At 45.8% G+C, this 20,920-nt stretch overlaps 2 protein-coding genes across 2 annotated transcripts; one reads left to right on the top strand and one right to left on the bottom strand.

Moving 5' to 3' along the window:
• Positions 1–396: 396 nt before the first annotated feature.
• On the top strand, positions 397–14,006 carry pcf11 (PCF11 cleavage and polyadenylation factor subunit). The gene is made up of 17 exons (XM_070843152.1): positions 397–751; positions 3,009–3,134; positions 3,521–3,703; positions 4,405–4,704; positions 5,569–6,572; positions 6,695–6,866; positions 7,429–7,822; positions 8,261–8,404; positions 8,823–10,135; positions 10,249–10,315; positions 10,421–10,546; positions 10,653–10,782; positions 11,312–11,495; positions 11,993–12,148; positions 12,366–12,458; positions 12,940–12,975; positions 13,065–14,006. Exons 1-17 carry the CDS (start codon positions 509–511, stop codon positions 13,347–13,349), a joined length of 4,956 nt encoding a protein of 1,651 aa, XP_070699253.1. The 5' UTR covers positions 397–508; the 3' UTR covers positions 13,350–14,006.
• Positions 14,007–14,364: 358 nt separating this feature from the next.
• ccdc90b (coiled-coil domain containing 90B) lies at positions 14,365–20,162 on the bottom strand. The gene is made up of 9 exons (XM_070843799.1): positions 19,966–20,162; positions 19,251–19,370; positions 18,975–19,078; positions 18,733–18,834; positions 17,763–17,804; positions 17,550–17,621; positions 16,947–17,000; positions 15,484–15,598; positions 14,365–15,027 (listed from the first exon to the last, which is right to left on the bottom strand). Exons 1-9 carry the CDS (start codon positions 20,000–20,002, stop codon positions 14,972–14,974), a joined length of 702 nt encoding a protein of 233 aa, XP_070699900.1. The 5' UTR covers positions 20,003–20,162; the 3' UTR covers positions 14,365–14,971.
• Between the last annotated feature and the right edge of the window lie 758 nt (positions 20,163–20,920).

Here is a 20,920-nt window from a genome sequence, read left to right as displayed (position 1 = left end):
GACTCTTACATCATGTTTCTGTTTGGTGTTTTCATTTATTCTCATAACTTTTAATACATCCCGTCATTATATTATAATGTATGTATATTCCGTGGCATATATCTGCTAATATTGAAATATTAATCCTGAAAATCTTAATTTATAGCCTGGGCTGACTTTAGAGGGCCGCCATGCTTCGACCGCATGTTGTTTTGGCTCCATCTCCGTTATGTAATAATAAGCTGACATTGCTTCAATCTGATTGGCTCGTTTGTGTGGCTGTTATACCTTCAAACCAATGGAAACCGAGGGGCCGGCCCGAGCGTCCTGGAACCAGCCAATGAGGCTGCACTGACGTCACGCTGGTGATTAAATTTTTGCTGTGACGTGTGCGGCCCTCAGTTACGGGCGCCATCTTGTCGTCGTCGTTAAACGGACAGAGAAGGACGACAGGCAGCGGCAGAAATTAACCTCGAACCCGGCGTTATTTCCCGCCGAGTCAGGGCCGAACAGTTAGCTACACGAGTTGATGGACTGCCTGCTAATCAATGGTTGTGGTATTGATAAGGCTGGTGTAGGTGTTCCCTGGTCGCTCAGCTCAAAGATGGACGACAAAGCGGCGAGGGAAGATGCCTGCCGAGAGTATCAGTCGTCGCTGGAAGACCTGACATTCAACAGCAAGCCGCACATCAACATGCTGACCATCCTGGCCGAGGAAAACCTCAACTTCGCCAAGGATATCGTCGCAATTATTGAAGCGCAAATAAGCAAGGTTTTTATAAATATAGAATACTTTCAATTTCAGATGCTTTATGTGGATGTATGTAGAGAAGAAGGCCCAGTCGGCTATGTTAGCTGCTAGCTAAACATGGCGGCTAGCGACATGACACACCAGCTAACGTTACGCCACATTCCGCTGCCGAGTGGCGCCACATCGCTTCAACACTACATTTGTGTATTAAAGTGGAAAAACCCTCGACTATTTTATTACAGATTTCTTTTTAGTTTGGCCTCTTAAAACAAGAAGTTATTTGTCGAAACTCGCCGCCTTGAAGTGAGATTAGCTGTGAGTTGGTGAGCTGTCGGGCCTAGACTGAAGTTAAAATCCACCGTGAAAACTTAAATTCACAGTTAAGAGCTTAAAATATCACTTTTATGGGTTTTTAGGCGATTTTTAGTTATTAAAAGTCGAATATCGGGACTGTGACTTTAAGTTTAATCGTTGCTATGGCTACAGTGGTGCCGTTTGTTTGTTTGGTTTTAAATTAAACAAACAAACATTTGTTAACAAGTTCTCCAAAGTGGAGGTTTCAGAGCAGGAAGACAGCAGGACAGAGAGAGATACTAACACCTTAAAGAAAGTCAGAGAAGACAGATGGGAGGGTTAACTGTTGTTGAAAGTATTTTAGATTTAAAATACTGGATTTGTTAGCTAGCTACATGTGCTAATGTGACTTCTAGTTCAGAGTCCAGGAGCTCCTAAAGCTCAGCCAGCTCTCTGTGGTTCAGTTACTGAGTGCACTTCAGTTGTAAACCGACCAACTTGGCTCATTAAGTTTCTGGAGTATAAATAAGAACTATTAGACCATTTAATTGAATGTAATCATACAGGTGAAGGCCGTAGATCACCAGCTCTGTAAAGGCTCATAGATTTAGCTGCTTTTAGTCTTTTAGTCTTTAGTTACGGTGGATTTTCACTGATCATTTGCAGCCCTGACTTATTTATAGCCACTACAAGTATTTTGGCCCTTCGTACCACCACAGTGTAGTCACCTTGTAGTCACGCTCCTCAGATCTGATTAATACCAGGCCTCATCGATATGTCTGAGGTTGGTTTTCAGTCTACTTTATTACCTGTTGTCGGGTAGCCAAGTGTCCAGCTTAGGAGACGAGGCCTCTTTGAGCCCCTTCTATAGAAATGCTCTTCAGTCAGCAGTTTGCCTCCGTCACCCCTGTGGTCAGTGTTTACGCCCAGCCAAACAAAGCTTTGCTCTCTTGAAGCCTGATCAGATCAGGAGGAGAAAAAACGTTTCTTTGCATTAATTCACTAGTGAATCTTGATTTACTGAAATGTCATTGAATGGTTAAAATGTTATAATAAAAAATGTGAAATGTGCTTTTTGTCATTTTTTATTTCCCAGTGTAATTTATTGGTATGACTCTGGTTTCATTTACTGACTCGGCTCGTTCGGACTGGTTGTACAAACAGTGTTTACTCAGCTGATGCTGCACAGTTCAGTGACAGCAGACTCCTGCTACAGTGTGCAGAGTTTAAACCGCAGCCTCTTTAACTAAACGCCTACAGGTCGTTTGTTCTATTTTCTAACTGGGTGTTGGTGTTTTTTAACAACTCGAGGGGAGAAAAACCTTTTGAGGGCTAAAACTGAAAGTGTGAGTGCTTACAGCTCACTGGGTGTGGCGTTAAAGAGTAAAACTCGCTGATGTGTCATCTGGGTAAAGTACAAAGAGTGGTTGAAGGAAAAAGACCCTCTTTGGAGGTAAAGCTGTTCCCGAGGACTGGACTCACTCCCTTTTTTCCCCTTCACGGACATGTTTTTATCTCCCCTGACTTCAGGGAAGGATCGTTGTCTTCCTGAGATCACTGAACTGACCCATTAACCACCGAAGATGACAGATTTTTGCTGCATATTTTCTTGTTTTAGATTTGATCGCGGCTGTGGTCAAACCTCCAGAGTGACCTCAAAGGACTTAATTGGAGTATTTTGCCTTTTTTTTTTTATTATTTTACTCTGATTCCTGAACGAAAACATCGTGCGAGCTGTGGACTGCTTTTTTTGAAAACTTTATTTTTTCCCTTTTTTATCGGATGTGTGGTTTTTTTTCCTCACCTGGCACAGATTTCATTTTTCCCCGTTTTAATTTTACTTTTTCACACAGCGGGTGGTGAGGGGGAGGGCGTTGAGCCCCTGTTAGTCCTGTCAGGCTGTGATTTGAGCATTTGTTCTGAAATGTTGTTTTTTTTTAACCCCTGTTGTTTTCTAAACTTGTCGAGTTCTCTATTGCTCCAGGCCCCATCTTCCGAGAAGCTTCCAGTTTTGTACTTAGTGGATTCCATAGTGAAGAATGTTGGAGGAGAGTACCTTGCAGTGTTTGCTAAAAACCTAATCACTTCATTTATATGTGTCTTTGAAAAGGTACAGTTCTCTTTCCTGCCGTTCAGCATTGTTTTTAAAAATTAAGCACTAAAAATCTTTAGCAGCCCACTTCACTTCCCTCCTGTTTGTTGTGTTGCTTGCTTTTTATGTGTGATCTCCTGCACTCTGCTCCTGTGTACTTAACGCCATAACGTAGTCCTGCTAATAAAAGTGTGGGAGGGTGGGTTCATGCCATGCTTTTTAAATTTAAAACAATTATTCTTGTGTTTTTACCTGTTCAGAGAGAGTTAACCGATACTTTTTAAGCTGTAAAGGCTGTAATAGTAGTAAAAGTGCTTTATTAGCTTTTGCTGTGATGCTGCTGAAGTGATGTTTTTAGCTTTATGTTCAGTAGCTGTGGACCAAGTCCTGTCCTCTGTTTGTAGGTGGATGAAAACACTAGAAAGAGTCTGTTCAAGTTACGGTCGACATGGGACGACGTGTTTCCGCTGAAGAAACTGTACGCGCTGGACGTCCGGGTCAACTCCGTGGACCCGGCCTGGCCCATCAAGCCGCTGCCGCCCACCGTCAACGCCAGCATTCATGTCAACCCCAAGTTTTTAAAGCAGGTGTGTATGCGCTGCAGACACCACAGCAGGCCGGGCGTGTTTCCTTAAAGTGTTCATCAGCAGGTTTAAAAAGAGCTTCATGTACATTTATAGGACAATTCAAGAAAACATGAATCCATTTTCACTTACAAAGCAGGTACGAGCAGTTTTACTCCCTTTAGGTAAAATCACTCTGTCTTGTCTTATTAAAACCTTCAATACAAAACAAAGGAAGTCTGAAGTTCCAATTCTTCAGTCAGTTATCAGAAAGTTAAATGACAACTATTTTGATTATCGCTTACTAGTTTGAATCTTTTTTTTTTTTTCTTAAAGCAAAAAATGTCTCATATTTCTGGTCCCAGGTGCTTAAAATGTTTGTTTTTTAGCCGTATATGATGGAAAATCAGATGCCTTTGTGCTGATCTTTTCACCAGAAAAGCAATTTAAAGACGTCACTGGGAATTTGAGATTATTGTTGGGTTGCAGCTACTTATTTCTTATAAATTCTTATAAAATCTCTTAAATGTTTAAATTTGCTTAAACGTTTACAGGGTTTTTACAGCCGTATTTATGTTTTCTGTCTTTGTTCCCTCTAAACAAAGTCTGATCCTCTAAAATGGTCTGAAGTCATAAAACAGTCTGAGGTGGACTCGGTGTGAAGTTGCTTCTCTTGACTTTTAACCGTTCTGTCCTCTGACCCTGTAACCTCGGTGCGTCTCCAGTCTGAGGAGGCGTCCTCTCCGCAGCCTGCCCCCGCCCAGCAGCCGCAGCCCCCGCCGTCATCTCCGCCTGCTCCGGCTCCAGCACCGGCTCCGGCTACAGCTCCAGCTCCAGCACCGGCTCTGGCTCCGGCTTCGGCTCCAGCAGCAGCACCAAGCCCCCAGCCGGCCCCCTTCGTCAGCCAGTCCAGCCTGACCCAGGAGCAGCTAATCCGGCAGCAGCTGCTGGCCAAACAGAAGCAGCTTCTGGAGCTCCAGCAGAAGAAGATCGAGCTGGAGCTGGAGCAGACCAAAGCTCAGCTGGTAGGACTGATGAGGGCTGACCCAGTAGATTCTAGCTATCCACACACAGGTCCTCCCACCTTGTTGTTCTAGTATGTCAAAAATGGAGCCGCTGTAAGTGAGGACCAGATGTTTTCTCATTACTACATTTAGTTAGAAAACTAGACAGTGGGTATGTACGGTGTATGTAGAGTCGCAGTCTTGTCCGTTAAAAATAATGTTACAGACAGGAAATGTTTTCTTAAACTCAACACTTCCTGTATTGGTCTAAAGTTAAAAGCCCCATAGCTCGTCTGTGGACAGGATCCCTTCATTGTTAAACTGGGCTTTTATGTGATGGTCATTATCGAGGCCAAAGTCAATATTGAAAGACCGACAAGCTGGCTGACGGCGCCACAGCAGCTCAGCGAGGTAGTAACACAACAGCTGTGTGGCCGGCGTGATGATCAGGTCGACCATTAAAACTGCACAAACCCGGCAGGTCTTTGTATCCTAATTTCCTTTAATCGTGTCGTATCTGGCCTGATAAACGTTTTGAGCAGTGAGCGACATTTTTCGAAGCAATTTTAGTTGCCACTTTTGAGTTTATAAACTAAACCAGAGGCCCGTCTCTGTCCTCTGACACGCCAGCTGTGTGATATCTGAGAGGATGTGGGTCAATGGACAGCGTTTGGTTGCTGATCTGCGGCGCACAGAGTGAATTATGTACGATAAAGTCCACTCCAGACAGGAAAAGTCCAGAGATTTGTTAAATTACTGAAGCAAGTCACAGAACAAATAAGAGTTTTGGTGCCAAACTGACGCCTGTATCTGTTTCCTACCTGATGACTTGTGCGTCGTCCCTGCTGCACTGTTTGGACCAACCGTTGTTTCCTGTATCTGCAGGCGGGTGGATTCGTGTTGCCAGCGTCGACTCCTGCCTCCACTCCAGCGGCGTCGAGCATGACGCCAAAGCCCGCTGCCCAAACCGTTCCTGTGGTCCGACCCTGGATCCCTCCTCAGACTCAGACAGACACCAAGCCGTCCACCAGAGACCCCCGTCTGAACCGCCCCGGCCCCCCAGCTCCCTCCCATCCCAAAGAACAGCCTGCTGGGAAGAAAGCGGACACAAATGCAACAGGAAGTTCTGCGCTCACGCCTGAGAAGTCCTCCCGGTCCGACAAGCCTAGGACGCCGAGGAAGGAGGCGCCAGAGGAGAAGCCCAAGTCCAAGTGTCCGTCTCCGATGGCCAAAAGTGTCCAGAGTAAAAACAAACAGCCAGAGGCTGAGATCCCAAAGTCAGCTGACAGCACCAAGAAAGACCCCCGGCTGAGGAAACGCACGCAGGACAAGACGGGAGAGGCCAAAGACGAGGAGCTGAAGGAGAAGAAGAGATGCACCGAGAAGAAGGAGCGAGAGGAGGCCGCACGGAGAGCCGAGCCTCAGCGGTCCAGCAAAGGGAAGCTGGTGAACGGCTCGGTGACCAAACACGACCGCGACGAGTCCACAGACAAAGCTGACTTCAAGACCGGAGGCAACGCCCGGACGCACGCCAGGAAGCGCACTCGCTCACGGTCCAGGTCGCGCTCCCCCGCCGCCTCCCCGAAGAGGAAGGACAGGCGGTCGCCCAAGAGCAGAACCAGGAGCAGCTCGCTCTCCCCGTCGCCCTCCCACAAACCCGGCAAGCCCAGGAGGGTCCGCGGTGACGAACCGGAGCACGGCAAACCCAGCCGAGAGGACCGGCTGGCACCCAAGAAGAACCAGTCGGAGAGCAGGAGGTCGAAGAGGCCGGCAGACGACCGGCACCCCGAGTCCAGAGACTCTCATTCCCCACGGAGCCACGACGGAGGTGGCAAGGAGACCAAGGACGCTCCTCACCGCTGGAGGAGCGGCTGGGAGGAGAACAAAAAGTAAGTCCATCACTTCCTCCCACATTTGTTCCACTTTAAGAGGCTGTCAGGGTCATTACCAGAGTGAAGGGGTGTGTGATAACTTTAAACTTTGACAAACCACCTTTGTGCCTCCTCTCCAGTCTGAAGCCGGACGACTCCCACGTGAAGCCCGGTCCTCAGAGACACAAACAGTACAGCACCCCGAGTCGGCCCACCACCCCCCGCACCCCGAAGCATCGTCTCAGCGTGGACGCCAACCTGCAGATACCCGAAGTCCTCAACTCCGCCTCCAAGAAGGACCTGCTCAGGAGGGTGCGTCACAAACGCTGCTCACAGACTCTCAGGAGTCATGTAGAAAGAAAAATTCAAATTAATACCGACATGTATTACAGGACGTCCTTAAAAGTCTAAAATTAAATTCTTAAATGTGCATTTACTAATAAAAAAATTCTTTTTAAGAAGATTTTTTTTACTCAATCTCAAACTTTGTCCCCTGGTGGCATTAGTCTAGATGGTGCGGAGGAGCTAGCTAGTTAGCTAACCTGACTGACATTTGGAGGAATGTTCCTTTACTCAGCCAGTTATTGTCATTTTACGTTAATTAAAATTTTGAACTGAGAGCAAATTGACTGATACATAGTGACGCAGATATTTTCTGTTTTGATGTTTCTTTTGTTGCAGAATTGGCCTTAAATGTAATTTAACGGTGATATTAAAGTCTTAAAGCTGACACATGTTGACGTCCTATTAGACAAAAGGAAAAACTGATTCTAAACAGTTATTGATCAGAGGAAAAGTATTAGTTGTTGGAAAAGCGTCTTATTCCTCCAGATTTCCCTCTAAAAGTCTGTCGTTTATCCGCCTGTGTTTGCAGGCCAGCAAGCGTCTGGAGAGCGGGGAGATTTCCCAGGAGGACTTCCTGAACATGGCCCACCAGATCAAACACTTCTTCCAGTACCAGGAGGAGAAGCAGCAGCACTCCGACGGCTGGGACGACACCGGCAGCTTCCCCACCAAGAAGCCGTCGCTGCTGGCCTCGCCCTCCTCCGCCCAGCCCCGCCCCCACGACGGCATGGATGCGGCGGAGCTGTCGTACTACGAGCACAAGTCCAAGCTGAGGAAGACGCAGGTCACCCACCGGGCCGCTGGCGAGGACTGGGAGGTCCCGGACGGCCTGGAGGACGGCGAGGAGGCGGTGGTGCAGGCGGAGAAGACGGGCGGCAGCCGGAGCGCCCATAAATACAGCCGGACGTCACGGGAAAGGCCAGGTGAGCTGAGATCTGTGATCTGGGGGGAAAATATGAATCAGTCTGATCAATAGAACATGAATTGGCAACTAGCTAATTTATTATTTAAGCAATTTGCCAAATATTCACTGTTCAAGATGTTTGTCAAATGCGATGTGAAATCTAAAAACAAGATTTGTTAATATCTTTATTTATTTGGATTCCCATCTGCTGCGACTTGAGGTAGCTGCTGCTCCTCAAAGACGAGACAAACCTCACAGGCTGTGGGACGTTATTGATCCACTGAACATGAGTCTTGCTTGCTGTTTGGACACGATCTTGCAGTTTGTTAAATAGACTGAAGAGCAGAGTGAGAGAGACTGGGCAGCTTTTTAAATCCACTGTAGTCATATGAAAACATGCTAATTTCATTGCCCATCCCTCCTGTTTCGACTCACGTCTCCCTGATGTGTCTCACAGGCGAGAGGCGGAGTAAAGAGCGCGAGGAGCCCCGGCCTCCGCTCGGCCCCATGATCGAGGAGTACAACCACGGCAAAGAGTTCCCCACTCTGAAGTCTCTGCCGGGCCTTCGCTTCAGGAGGAGAGCCGACCCCAGAGAGTCCAGTAAGTCGGCCGGCGAAGCCGCGAGGCCTTTTATCTGTTCTTGACCTGATCTGTGAAGCCGAATATCATCTGTTATCTGTCGTCTTCATCCACAGAGAGGTCAGAGGTCAGGTTCTGGAGCTGCAGGGTGTCAGGGTCTCCATCAGTGATACTTCAGCAGGGTTAGCGACTCATCTAAAGAGATCACAGTTTACACATTTAATCACATGCTCATCCTGAGGCGGAGCTGCTTGATCAGCCCCTGGTGATCATGGGAGTTGTAGTCTGTAGTTAGAGAGAGAGAGGAAGAGTTTAGGAGGGGGAGATCCTGTTTGGTCCACCTGTAGATCTCTGTAGTTTGTGTCTTTAGTGGTGTGAAGGCCAAACTGTAACAGGAAGTCAGAGGATGACCTCATGAGTTCATACCTGTTGTTTCCAGGTGAGAGGGAGTGGACCTCACCGCTGACGGAGCGCCAGCGCTACGATGAGCGCGAGGAGCAGAAGAGCGGCTATGACGCTCCGCGGCGGTACGGCCCACCTGCTGACTCCAGACACCCCGACCCACGGAGACCGGAGGGGCCCACGCCCTCGGGCACCGTGGTCCACAGGAACTGTCCGAGCCCAGCCGGTCTGGACCCGCAGGCCCCCAGGTTCGAGCGCGAGCGCCTGTCGCCGCTACACCAGAAAGAGGTGGCAGAAGCGAGCCCGGTCCCGCGTTTCGAAAGTCCCAACAGCGAGCACTCCGACGACGGGCCCCTCAATCTGGATCTCCCCCCTCCTCACCCTCATCCTCCACCTCCCCCGAAATCCATCCTGAAGGCACCGGCCCGCGGAGGGCCACTGTCTGCTGTCCGACCGCACGGCGACTCTCCGGGTCACACGCCCCCTCATGACGGAGGACACCCCCCTGCCCAATATGACGGACCCGGGCACATGGGCCCCTCCAGACCGCACCCTCGGGGGTGGTACGAGGGGAGCGGCCCCGGGCGCTTTGATGACTCGTCCCGGTTTGACGGCCCTCACCACCAGGGTCCCGGCAGGTTTGATGCCGGCGGACCGCCTCACCATAACGTGCCAGAGAGGTTCGACGGCCCCCACATGCCTCATGGTCCGATAAGGAGCGGAGATGGTATGGGGCGGTTTGACGGCCCCCACCCTCAGGGCCCTGGGAGGTTTGACGGTCCGGTCGGTCAGCAGCCGCCAGGGAGGTTTGAGGGTCAGGGACCCGGACCGGGCCACTTCGAGGGCCCGATGCAGCGCTTTAACAACATGGCTCCTGGTCCAGGATCTGGACCGATGGGCTTCCAGCAGCGGCCGGTGCGCTTCGAGAGTCCTCCAAACCAGATGGGCCCGATGAGGTTCGACGGCCCCGGGCCGATGCGCTTCGATGGTCCCGGCCAGCAGGGGCCCAGATTCGACATGGCCAACGTGCCCCACCAGGGCGGCGGCCTCTATGAGTGCGCCCCCGGCCAGCAGGGCCCCCTGAGGTTTGCCCCCCAGCCCCCCATGAGGCCGATGGCCCCGTCCATCTACGAGAGTCCCATCGCCCCCCAGCAGAACTTCAACATGGCCCCCCAGCGTTTCCAGGAGCCCATGAACCCTCAGTTCCCCGCCGGGCCGTTGGCGTTCCCGGCTCAGCAGAACATACAGTCGGCAGGAAACTTCAACATGCAGCCGGCGCCGGCCTTCAGCCAGCCGGGCCCCGCCCCCTTCTACAACACGCCGGCCCCGGCGGTCGGCATGCAGCAGCCGGTGAGTGACACGGCTGTCGGCCAATCACAATGGCCCAAATATTCGTTTGGTCATCTGGATAAAATAGTTTCAGCGATCGTCGCTGTGTTCTGAAATGGCCTCTTGTTTTTCAGGTGAACATGATGGTGAACCTGAACCAGCCCTTCCTGTCTCAGAACCCAGTGCCTTTCAGACCGCAGAGTAAGATCCTGTTCTATGAACCAGTAAATTAAAGGCTGAAACGTGGACGCCGTCGTCTCTTAAATCTAGATTGTTCTCCAGTGAAATGTGTTTGTGTCCCTGCAGCTCAGCCAGGTGCCCCTTCAGACAACCACTTCGGTCAGGTCGACGTCAACGACCTGCTGTCCAAACTCATCTCCAACGGCATCATCAAACCCTCGCAGCCCGACGCCGCGCTGCCCGCCACCACCGGTCAGTGGACCCTCCCACATTCCTACTGCTTCATCGGTGAATCGAGGCCACCGCGTTTATTAAAGCTGTCGCTGTTATGTTGAATAATCGGTCTTTGTTTCTCCAGAATCTTCCACTGTGCCGCCTCCAGCGGATCCACCTGCGATAGAGGAGGAGGAAGAGGAGGAGCAGCAGGACGACGAGGTGGAGGATGACATCCCAGACCTCACCAGCTTCACCATCGACGACATGAAGCAGTGAGTACAGGACACGTCGGCTGATGAGTCCTTATAAAATCTGAGCTGAAGTGTTTTCATGAGACCAACGTGGTCTCAGATGGTCACGAGTCTCCTGAACTCTACATTCAGGTGCTCACTTTGTTTATGAGCTACAGAGAAGATGTGTTTTTATTTTATTCCTTAGTGTTTAAACAAGTTCCTTGTTTACTTCTTATCAGGGTTAATCGGTGCTCACTAGCGTCCGCTAACTTCCTGTTAGCCCTTTGCTAACTTGAATGGGTTTAATGGAGCAGCTCTGGAAGACTTTAGAAATGTTCCGAGCGTTAACGAATCATTTCGCAGGTTGTGACACTAATTTATCAGCTGATTTACAGACGTCTGGTAAAAGTGTTTGGGCCCGACGGTCACTTCACCAAACTGGCTTCACGTGAATTTACTCAGCTGCCAGTGTTCATTTCTCCGGTACTCTGACAAGCACCACGACTGTCCGTGTGTCTGAGCCGTGGCTGAGACTCACCGTGTCGTTCTGCTCCTCCTCCTCCTCCAGGCGGTATGAGAGCGTGGTGACCAGGCTGTACTCAGGGAACCAGTGCTGCCTGTGCAGCATGCGCTTCACCGCCGCCCAGACCGACATGTACGCCGACCACCTGGACTGGCACTTCAGACAGAACCACGCTGGCAAGGTGGCCAGCAAGAAGATCACACACCGCCGCTGGTACTACACGCTCACGGTGAGATTTAATTTGATTTATCAGTATTTTCAGTATTTATGCTGCAGCTGTGTCACGTGACTTTATGAAGAGTTAAAAGACCAAGAAGGAAAAACAGTTTATTTATTTTCCTCAAGAAACTCAGTGAAAAGATTATGTTTGTGTTTGTAGCCCCAAAAACCAAAATGGACTCCAGTACACAGATATTTACACTTTACCTCAACTCAATGTTAGGGTCAGTTCATTTTACAGCAAACAACTATGGGCAATTATTACTTTTACATTTTAGAATTAATACAGAAGAGAAACAAGTCTGTTTTTATCACAACTGTCCAGATTTGCTTCTAGACTTAATTTATTTGTTCATTTATTCTGTTTTTATTTTTATTTGACAGCAGACAGTGTTGTGCAAACTGTAGCTTCACGTTTGTAGCCCACGAAGTTTTAGAAAAACAAACTTGGGAAGAACAGAAGCAATAAAATAAGAGTGAATAAACACTCGTCTGTGTGTCCGTCAGGATTGGATCGAGTTTGAGGAGATCGCCGACCTGGAGGAGCGAGCCAAGAGTCATTTCTTCGAGAAGGAGAACGAGGAGGAGGTCCAGAAGAGCCAGGCGGCGGCGAAGGAGAAGGAGTTCCAGAGCGTGAAGGCCACCAAGGACCAAGTGGGAGAGGTGAGACTCATCGGCTGGGCTCCTCGTTAAAAACAAGATGGTGGACAGTGAATGCAGCCCTGGTGGAGGAAGTAGTAACTCTACAGCGTCCAGCGTGAAATAGATGTTTTGATCTTTATTTTAATGCTGAAGGTGGTGACGATCTTCCTGCTTCAGTGTGACAGGAGAGAAAAACAAGACACTAAGTGACTAAATGTTGGTTTTTTTCCTCCCGCAGTCGTGTGAAATCTGTCAGGAGCCGTTTGAGACGTACTGGGTGGAGGAGGAGGAGGACTGGTTCCTGAAGAACGCCGTCAAGGTTGATGACAAGGTAATGACACGACACCGCCGCCACCAGACTCTGTTCAAAATACAGTGAAAATAAGAAAATAAATAAAAGAATGAGAGTGGACGACATGACTCCTCCACCACCAGACTGTGTGTTTGGAGTGTAGAGCTTCAACAGTTTAGTGATTAGTCGATCAACAGAAACAGTCTTGTGGACAAAGTGAGACATTTGAGCGCTGTACGAACTGTACTGTGTATTTTGAAAAATCCTCTCTCCTTTTTATTCCATCATTGATAAAATAACCTGCAGAATAATTGATGATAAAACTGATCAAATCCCTAAATGACAAAAACATCTGCTTCTGAACTCTGAAGCTGTGAACTCAGTCAAGTTCTCCCCTAAAATTAGACAAAATGTGAGTGAAGTCTGGTTGGAGCTCCTGGATTTATCTCCACAGCTTCCACCTGACAGTAAGCTGATGATCGATAAGTCTGATTGATCTGTTTGTGTTTTCTTTCCTCAGAACTTCCATCCTTCCTGTTTTGAAGATTATAAAAACGTGAGTAACTGTAGAATAAATCACTAATAACAATGATAATTACTAATTAACCCGTCAGACGTTTGACCTGCTGCCGTTTGCCTCCTCAGACGTCGTCGTACCTCGACGTCACGCCGTCGCCCAACAAGGTGCTCTCTGACCACCCGCTGAGCGCCTTCATAAAGAACGAAGAAGAAGAAGAAGGAGACACTTCCTGTGCCGTTGCCGCCGCTGCTGCCGCTGCCGCCGCTGTCACCGCCGCTGTCACCGCCACCGTCACCACCCCAGTCAAACAGGAAGTGGAGCCCGCGGCCGGCGAGCTCCTTGACGTGAAGAAAGAGGAAGAGGAGGTGGTTTTAACAGACGAAGTGCAATCGGATCAAAGTAAAGCGTAACGATGCTGCTCTCAGCCTCACCTTCACCTTTTCTTTGGGGGTTTTTGAGGAAAAGGTGTTTTTTTGTTTTTTGTGTTAGTTTTTGGCGTGCGGAGGCGGGGTCCTCCACAGCGACGTACACTTGAATACATTTTTGTATTTGGATTCTGCGCGACCATTTCAGGCCGCCTGTTTCTCGAATTCAACCTGAACTGATTGTTTATATAGAAAATTAAAAAAAGAACTGTTTTGTTTTTGGCTAACGGATGTAAATGATTTAATTTATAAATTAAAGTATTTTTTGGTATCTCTGGTGTAACTGATTGAATCTAACAGCTGCTGTTTCGTCTGTAAATAGTCAAACTGGTCGGGAGGTTTAATGACGGCTAGTCTCAGGTTGTTCAGTTGTTTCTTGGCTGCTTTTAAAGGTAAGCATCATCTGATTGGACGAGCCAGGACTCCGGCCGCTCTTCGGGAGGAAGGAAGCGTCTCGTCGGAGAATCTGAGTCGTCTTTGTTTTTGGTTTTTTTCTTTTTCTTCCCCGTTTGGTCTCGAGCTGATCTTCAATAAAAGAGTCTGAAACTTGTTTGTGTTTGTGTGAACAGTGATTAATCTTTGATCTCAGTTTTATTGTCATTTAGGTTTCAAATCTAAAAATAAAGGTTTAGTGGATTTAAAGTTTCTGTTGTGTTTGTATTTCTTTCTTTTGGTTGTGTGATTCACAAATATCAAGTTTAATCCAAACTAACCTGCTAAAACACGAAGAAACCACCGAGGTTAAGTTACTGTTGTTCTCAGTGTGTGACAGCATCATGGAAAGGATCCCTACAGAGAGAGACCTGGAAGATCCTTTTGGTTTAACCACAAACAGCACACACACCAGACTACATTCACTAAAACAGGGATTTTAGAGAACAGGACTCAGGAGCTGCTGCGTTAATATAAAGCAAAAAAATCACACTTCTTGTTTCTTTTCATTTAAAATCTTTATTTGTGTTTCATCGTAAACAAAACAAACACCAGCTACTATTATTATATATATACTTTATTACTGATATGTTGGGAGTAAATGATCGTTTATTGTCAGTAAACTCAGAATAAAGTGACTTTTGTTCTGGTGAAACTTCATCAAACACACTGAATGTTTGTACTGAAGCAGTTTGATCAATAGTCAATCAATAAAAATGATCAGATTCATCACGTCAGTTAAAGAAACCCAGTAAAACAGGCTCAATAAAAATCTAAAATGTAAAATATGTTTCCGTGGCAACGCGATCAAATACATAAACGTGTTCATGTAAAGGGTCGATACACTCGTACCTCCCACCAGTATTTCCAGGACGCAGTACTGAGAAGTACTAATAAATACTCTGTCACAACAAAAGTCCTGCATTTAAAATCCTCCTTAGTAAAAGTACAAAGGTTTTGTCAGCTGATAGTACATGAAACCGATAATACTGCAGTACTTTTAACTTGTAGTCGAGCTCCATTACTACTTTATCTTTTGATATTTTCAGAACTTTTTCAGTATTTTTCATGATTATACTCAAAAACTTTTACTGAAGTACAAATGCAGTGTTTTTTCCTGGAACTACTTTGTGTCGAGGATGAAGTGGAGTCAAAGGTGTCGGCCTGTGGCTCCTTCACCTCCACAGCCGGTAGACTCCCAGAGCGATGGCCAGGCAGGAGAACACCGACGCTGAGGAGGAAGGAACACAGCAGAGTCACCAAACCCCGCCCACAACAGTCACTGTCCAATCAGCTTCTACCCCACAACAGTCACTGTCCAATCAGCTTCAACAGAGTGCTCTCTTTATGGCCACCAGACTCCATTGACAAAAACCTCAATTTAACCTCACAGAGCACAGCAGTTCCTGGCCTAGTTGCTGCGACTTTTGTGTTTTAACACATTAGTTCAGATACAAAGTACCTCTTTAAGAGACAAAAGTCTCAGAATAACACAAACAAACTACAGGATCGAGGCAGCAGCAGACCAGCACCTCCCATTTTCTGCTCAACAAAATTCCTGTTTTAGTGAATGTAGTCTGGTGTGTGTGCTGTTTGTGGTTAAACCAAAAGGATCTTCCAGGTCTCTCTCTGTAGGGATCCTTTCCATGATGCTGTCACACACTTAGGATAACACTCTGCCGTGTACCTGCCAGGTAGCGGATCGTCTCCAGTTTGAGGGACTCCAGGACCGTTTTGAGCGAGGCCACCTGCAGGTCCATCTTCTTGTTGAGCTCCATGTTGTCGTGTTCAAGGTCGGCTTTCTGACCACAGGAAACACAAATGGACGCACATTAAAAACAACCAATCAGGTGTAGTTTTACATAGTGTTATGGTAGTATTATGGTAGTGTTATGGCAGTGTTATGGTAGTATTATGGTAGTGTTATGGCAGTGTTATGGTAGTGTTATGGTAGTGTTATGGCAGTGTTATGGTAGTATTATGGTAGTGTTATGGCAGTGTTATGGTAGTATTATGGTAGTGTTATGGCAGTGTTATGGTAGTATTATGGTAGTGTTATGGCAGTGTTATGGTAGTATTATGGTAGTGTTATGGCAGTGTTATGGTAGTATTATGGTAGTGTTATGGCAGTGTTATGGTAGTATTATGGTAGTGTTATGGCAGTGTTATGGTAGTGTTATGGTAGTGTTATGGCAGTGTTATGGCAGTGTTATGGTAGTGTTATGGCAGTGTTATGGCAGTGTTATGGCAGTGTTATGGCAGTGTTATGGCAGTGTTATGGCAGTGTTATGGTAGTGTTATGGTAGTGTTATGGCAGTGTTATGGCAGTGTTATGGCAGTGTTATGGTAGTGTTATGGTAGTGTTATGGCAGTGTTATGGCAGTGTTATGGCAGTGTTATGGCAGTGTTATGGCAGTGTTATGGTAGTGTTATGGTAGTGTTATGGCAGTGTTATGGCAGTGTTATGGCAGTGTTATGGCAGTGTTATGGTAGTGTTATGGCAGTGTTATGGTAGTGTTATGGTAGTGTTATGGCAGTGTTATGGTAGTGTTATGGTAGTGTTATGGCAGTGTTATGGCAGTGTTATGGCAGTGTTATGGCAGTGTTATGGCAGTGTTATGGCAGTGTTATGGCAGTGTTATGGCAGTGTTATGGCAGTGTTATGGCAGTGTTATGGCAGTGTTATGGCAGTGTTATGGCAGTGTTATGGCAGTGTTATGGTAGTGTTATGGCAGTGTTATGGCAGTGTTATGGCAGTGTTATGGCAGTGTTATGGTAGTGTTATGGCAGTGTTATGGCAGTGTTATGGCAGTGTTATGGCAGTGTTATGGCAGTGTTATGGCAGTGTTATGGCAGTGTTATGGCAGTGTTATGGCAGTGTTATGGCAGTGTTATGGCAGTGTTATGGCAGTATTATGGCAGTGTTATGGTAGTGTTATGGCAGTGTTATGGCAGTGTTATGGCAGTGTTATGGCAGTATTATGGCAGTGTTATGGCAGTGTTATGGTAGTGTTATGGCAGTGTTATGGCAGTGTTATGGCAGTGTTATGGCAGTGTTATGGTAGTATTATGGCAGTGTTATGGCAGTGTTATGGTAGTATTATGGTAGTGTTATGGTAGTATTATGGTAGTATTACACAGTACAATTACCTTCTGATGGAACTCTGTGCTGGCCTCCATCAGCTTCTTCTCCTGTTCAGTAAACTGACGGAAAAACACCACATTTATAGCCTGAATTTCTTCACATTTTGTCAAGTTGGCTCCATTAAAAATATGCCGAATCAGCTGTTGGCATCTCCTGTTTGCAGTGTATCCGCGGCTGTACACACAACCGCCACTGGATTACTGCGACGCTGAAGAAAACTTAAAAACACGATAATTCTCAAGCAAGTTCTGCAGTTGGAAGGAGCGCCTTTTTTCCTATGAGTTCTAAGCAAATTTAGGAGTGTGAGCTCACTGAATCAGCAGCTGTCAGCAGTGAGTTACTTCCTCAGTAAAAGTCTATTAAAAGACCATAAATGCCACAGAAACACGGGCGACCTACACTCAACACTGCCCCTGAATGCATCGTGTGTAGACAAAGATGGAGGACTGAGATGCCTTTGAATGATGATGCGTTCACTCACTGGAGTTTTTAAAACCTGACCCACACACACACACACACCACACACACACACACACACACACACACACACACACACACACACACACACACACACACACACACACACACACACACACACACACACACACCATGTCAGAGATGCGGCTGCTCTCCAGGTTGATGTCCAGTTTGGTTTCTGCTCGGACCTTCTGACTCTCCTCCTGAAAAAAAAACATCCACCAGCTCATTAAAACAAGTGTAGTAGATTACAGTTTATACCAACAGTCACTGGGCCACAAACTAACTAACTATTAGATTAAAAGTCTTATTAACATGACAAACAGTAGATAACATCTTCTCACCTTCAGTCTGTTGTGTAGCTGCTCCAGCTCTCTCTTCATTTTCTACAGGAAAACAGAGAGTTTAAGGAGCCGCCAGACTCCATTTATAAAAGTAGTGATTTTAACTCTCAGAACAAGGAGGCTCCTGGTCCACCTGCTGTGGCTTTGGTGTTTTAACACATTAGTTCTGATTTAAATACCAAAGTTTTAAAACACCAAAGTCACACAGTAACACAAATAAACTAACCAACAGAGGCAGCAGTAAACCAGCAACTCCTATGTTCTGCTACCTAAAATTACTGTTTTTGTCAATGGAGTTTGGTGGCTATTATTTCAGCCTGTGTGTAAATCAACTTGTTTCATTAATGATCTAAAATCTACTTTCAGACTAAATCTACTATATATATATTTTTTTAAATGCTGTTATTTTTAAACCTGGGTAGATGTTTTAGTGTCTAAATGACTGGTAGGTACTAAAAGTGTTGGAACTGATCCAGCAGCATTATGGACATGATCCCTAAAACCCCTGTTTTAGTGAATGTAGTCTGGTGTGTGTGCTGTTTGTGGTTAAACCAAAAGGATCTTCCAGGTCTCTCTCTGTAGGGATCCTTTCCATGATGCTGTCACACACTTAGAATAACACTCTGAGCCTGTCAGTGGATCAAACAAGCTCTTTTAGTGGACCTACTGTGATCAGGTGCAGTTGTCCCAAAGGATCACGTTGCAGCCATTGCAGCCCGTTTGGTGTCTGCTGGCTGAGGTGATCTACTGGACCAGTTCCAACACTTTCACTACCTACCAGTCACTCAGACACCAGGATGTGTAAATAAAGGTAAAGGTTCAGAAATACAGAGGTTCTCCTTTAAAAGAATCACTAGAACGGGAAAAAAACATCTGATGATTTCAAGTTGGAAGTTGAAAAAACATCCAGGCAGCGAATCTGAACACACGATTAAAGAAACAAGATAAACAGGAAGACTGAACGTGGTACCGAGTTCTCAGACCGAAGGTTTGCGAACTCGCTCTTCTCCAGGATCACCATGTCCTTCCTGATGGAGTCCAGGTGAGCGACGATCTGCTGCACCGCGATTTCCTGACAGAGAAACAGTGTCGACCACAGAACTGTGTTTAGGTACAGATCTGAAGTACTTGTACTTTACTCGACTGTTTCCATTTGATGCCACTGGTGTACGTACTTTACATAGTATACATTTCAAAATAAAAGCGCGCTACCTGGTGGGCTTTGGTCACCATGTCTTTATAAACGATGTCCATGTTCGCCGTCGTCAGAGTGACCAGAGCCGAAGTGATCAGCTCCGCCTGGCGCTTCGCAAAACCTAAACAAGAAAACAAACAGATAACAGGTAACACAGAGACGTTAAACTCATGAAGTCCAAAATAAAATTCAGTAAGACTGTAAATTAAAGTTATAATAAAACTTTGTCATCAGTAATAATAATAATAATAATAATATTAATAATCATCATTATTATTCAGTTGTTTGCTCACCGCTGTTCTCCAGCTCCGTCACCATGGTGTGGGAGTCAAAAGTTAGTTTCCGCTGCTCCAGAGGCGTTAATTCAACTTTCCGGAGGTCAAAGGTCGTCAGGGGCGACGACACGTGGAAACCTAACACACACACACACACACACACACACACACACATATTTTAAGGGGTCTACATCTAATACATTTACAGTGAGTGTAGTAGAGAAGACCAGGGGAACATGTCCCACATTTTGGTATTTACTGCTAACAGAGTATTTTTACTGTGTTATAAGTACTTTTACTGCTAACAGAGTATTTTTACTGTGTTATAAGTACTTTTACTGCTAACAGAGTATTTTTACTGTGTTTAAGTACTTTTACTCTAACAGAGTATTTTACACTGTTATAAGTACTTTTACTGTAACAGAGTATTTTTACTGTGTTATAAGTACTTTTACTGCTAACAGAGTATTTTACACTGTGTTATAAGTACTTTTACTGCTAACAGAGTATTTTACACTGTGTTTAAGTACTTTTACTCTAACAGAGTATCTTTACTGTGTAGTATTTGTACTGTTACAGCAGTAAAGGATCTGAGTACTTCCGGAGACACCTGACCCAGCATGCATTGCGGTTAGTCGGAGGTCTTCTTCTTCTTCTACTACTACTACTACTACTACTACTATTATTAGTTCTACTTCTTCTTCTGCTCTTTTCTCGGTAGGAACAGACTCACCTCTCACCGCTCCGACCCGCCGCAGCAGCGCGTTCATCCCGGAAGCTGCCGAACTGCCTTCACGAGCTCAAATAAAGTTTCCAGAAACTTTAAAACTACGGAGACAAACTCCAGCTGACCCCAAAACACCCTCACACACCCAGAAACACTCAGAAACACCCAGAAACACACACTCACTCTGCTGTCAGACCGGAAACAGTCTGACGGATCAGCCCGTCCTCGTGCTGCGTTCAGGGACCGCTCCAAAAACACCGTGACCCCTTAATGTTTACCAGCTGTGCAGGAAATACTCAGATACTTTACTTTACTTTAAAATACCATTACAGAGTGGAAATACTCAAACATGTTGTCAAAATATACTTAAAAAGTATTCATTATGCAGAATGACTAATTTCCTGATTATATATGTATATGATGGCAGTTTATTCAGTAATAACACATTATCATAAGATCAGATAAGATAAGAGAGACTTTATTCATCCCACATGGGGAAATGTACTTGTTACAGCAACAGAGGAGACAGAAAAGGTACAGAAATAAAGTGTCAGTAGCAGAATTAGTGCAAACATGGTATATAACAAAATAAATACAAATATAAAAATATGAGAGAGAAAAATATAAACATATTCAAAAATATATACATGTGTGTATTGCACAGTGTTGAAAACAAGACAGAAATGTTTGGTGATAAAGTGGCTGTGATTTATCACTTTATTTATATTAAGTTTGAATTTTACCTTAGTTTTTCCTCCGCTCTGAATTTACTTACATTTATATTTTTAAATAGTAGGATTTTTGTCTTTAAATATTATGACTTATTTTTAAATATCAGGATTTTGTCTTTGAATATTATTAATTTTGTTTCTTTAAATATTATATGACTTATTTACTAAATATTACGAATTTTGAAATACATTATTTCTTTAGTTTATTTAAATATTAAGGCCTTTTCTGT

Source organism: Pempheris klunzingeri, chromosome 14 (assembly GCF_042242105.1).
Source record: "Pempheris klunzingeri isolate RE-2024b chromosome 14, fPemKlu1.hap1, whole genome shotgun sequence".
NCBI lineage: Eukaryota > Metazoa > Chordata > Actinopteri > Acropomatiformes > Pempheridae > Pempheris > Pempheris klunzingeri.
This window is presented reverse-complemented; position numbering and strand designations above follow the sequence as displayed.

Coding starts and splice junctions, on each gene's coding strand:
- pcf11 (XM_070843152.1), top strand. CDS start 509: ATGGACTGCCTGCTAATCAATGGTTGTGGTATTGATAAGGCTGGTGTA. Junction 3,135..3,520: donor TTATATGTGTCTTTGAAAAG/GTACAGTTCTCT, acceptor CTCTGTTTGTAG/GTGGATGAAAACACTAGAAA. Junction 4,705..5,568: donor AGCAGACCAAAGCTCAGCTG/GTAGGACTGATG, acceptor CTGTATCTGCAG/GCGGGTGGATTCGTGTTGCC.
- ccdc90b (XM_070843799.1), bottom strand. CDS start 20,002: ATGAACGCGCTGCTGCGGCGGGTCGGAGCGGTGAGAG. Junction 17,001..17,549: donor GCAGCCGCATCTCTGACATG/GTGTGTGTGTGT, acceptor TTTTTCCGTCAG/TTTACTGAACAGGAGAAGAA. Junction 15,028..15,483: donor GACGATCCGCTACCTGGCAG/GTACACGGCAGA, acceptor CTTCCTCCTCAG/CGTCGGTGTTCTCCTGCCTG.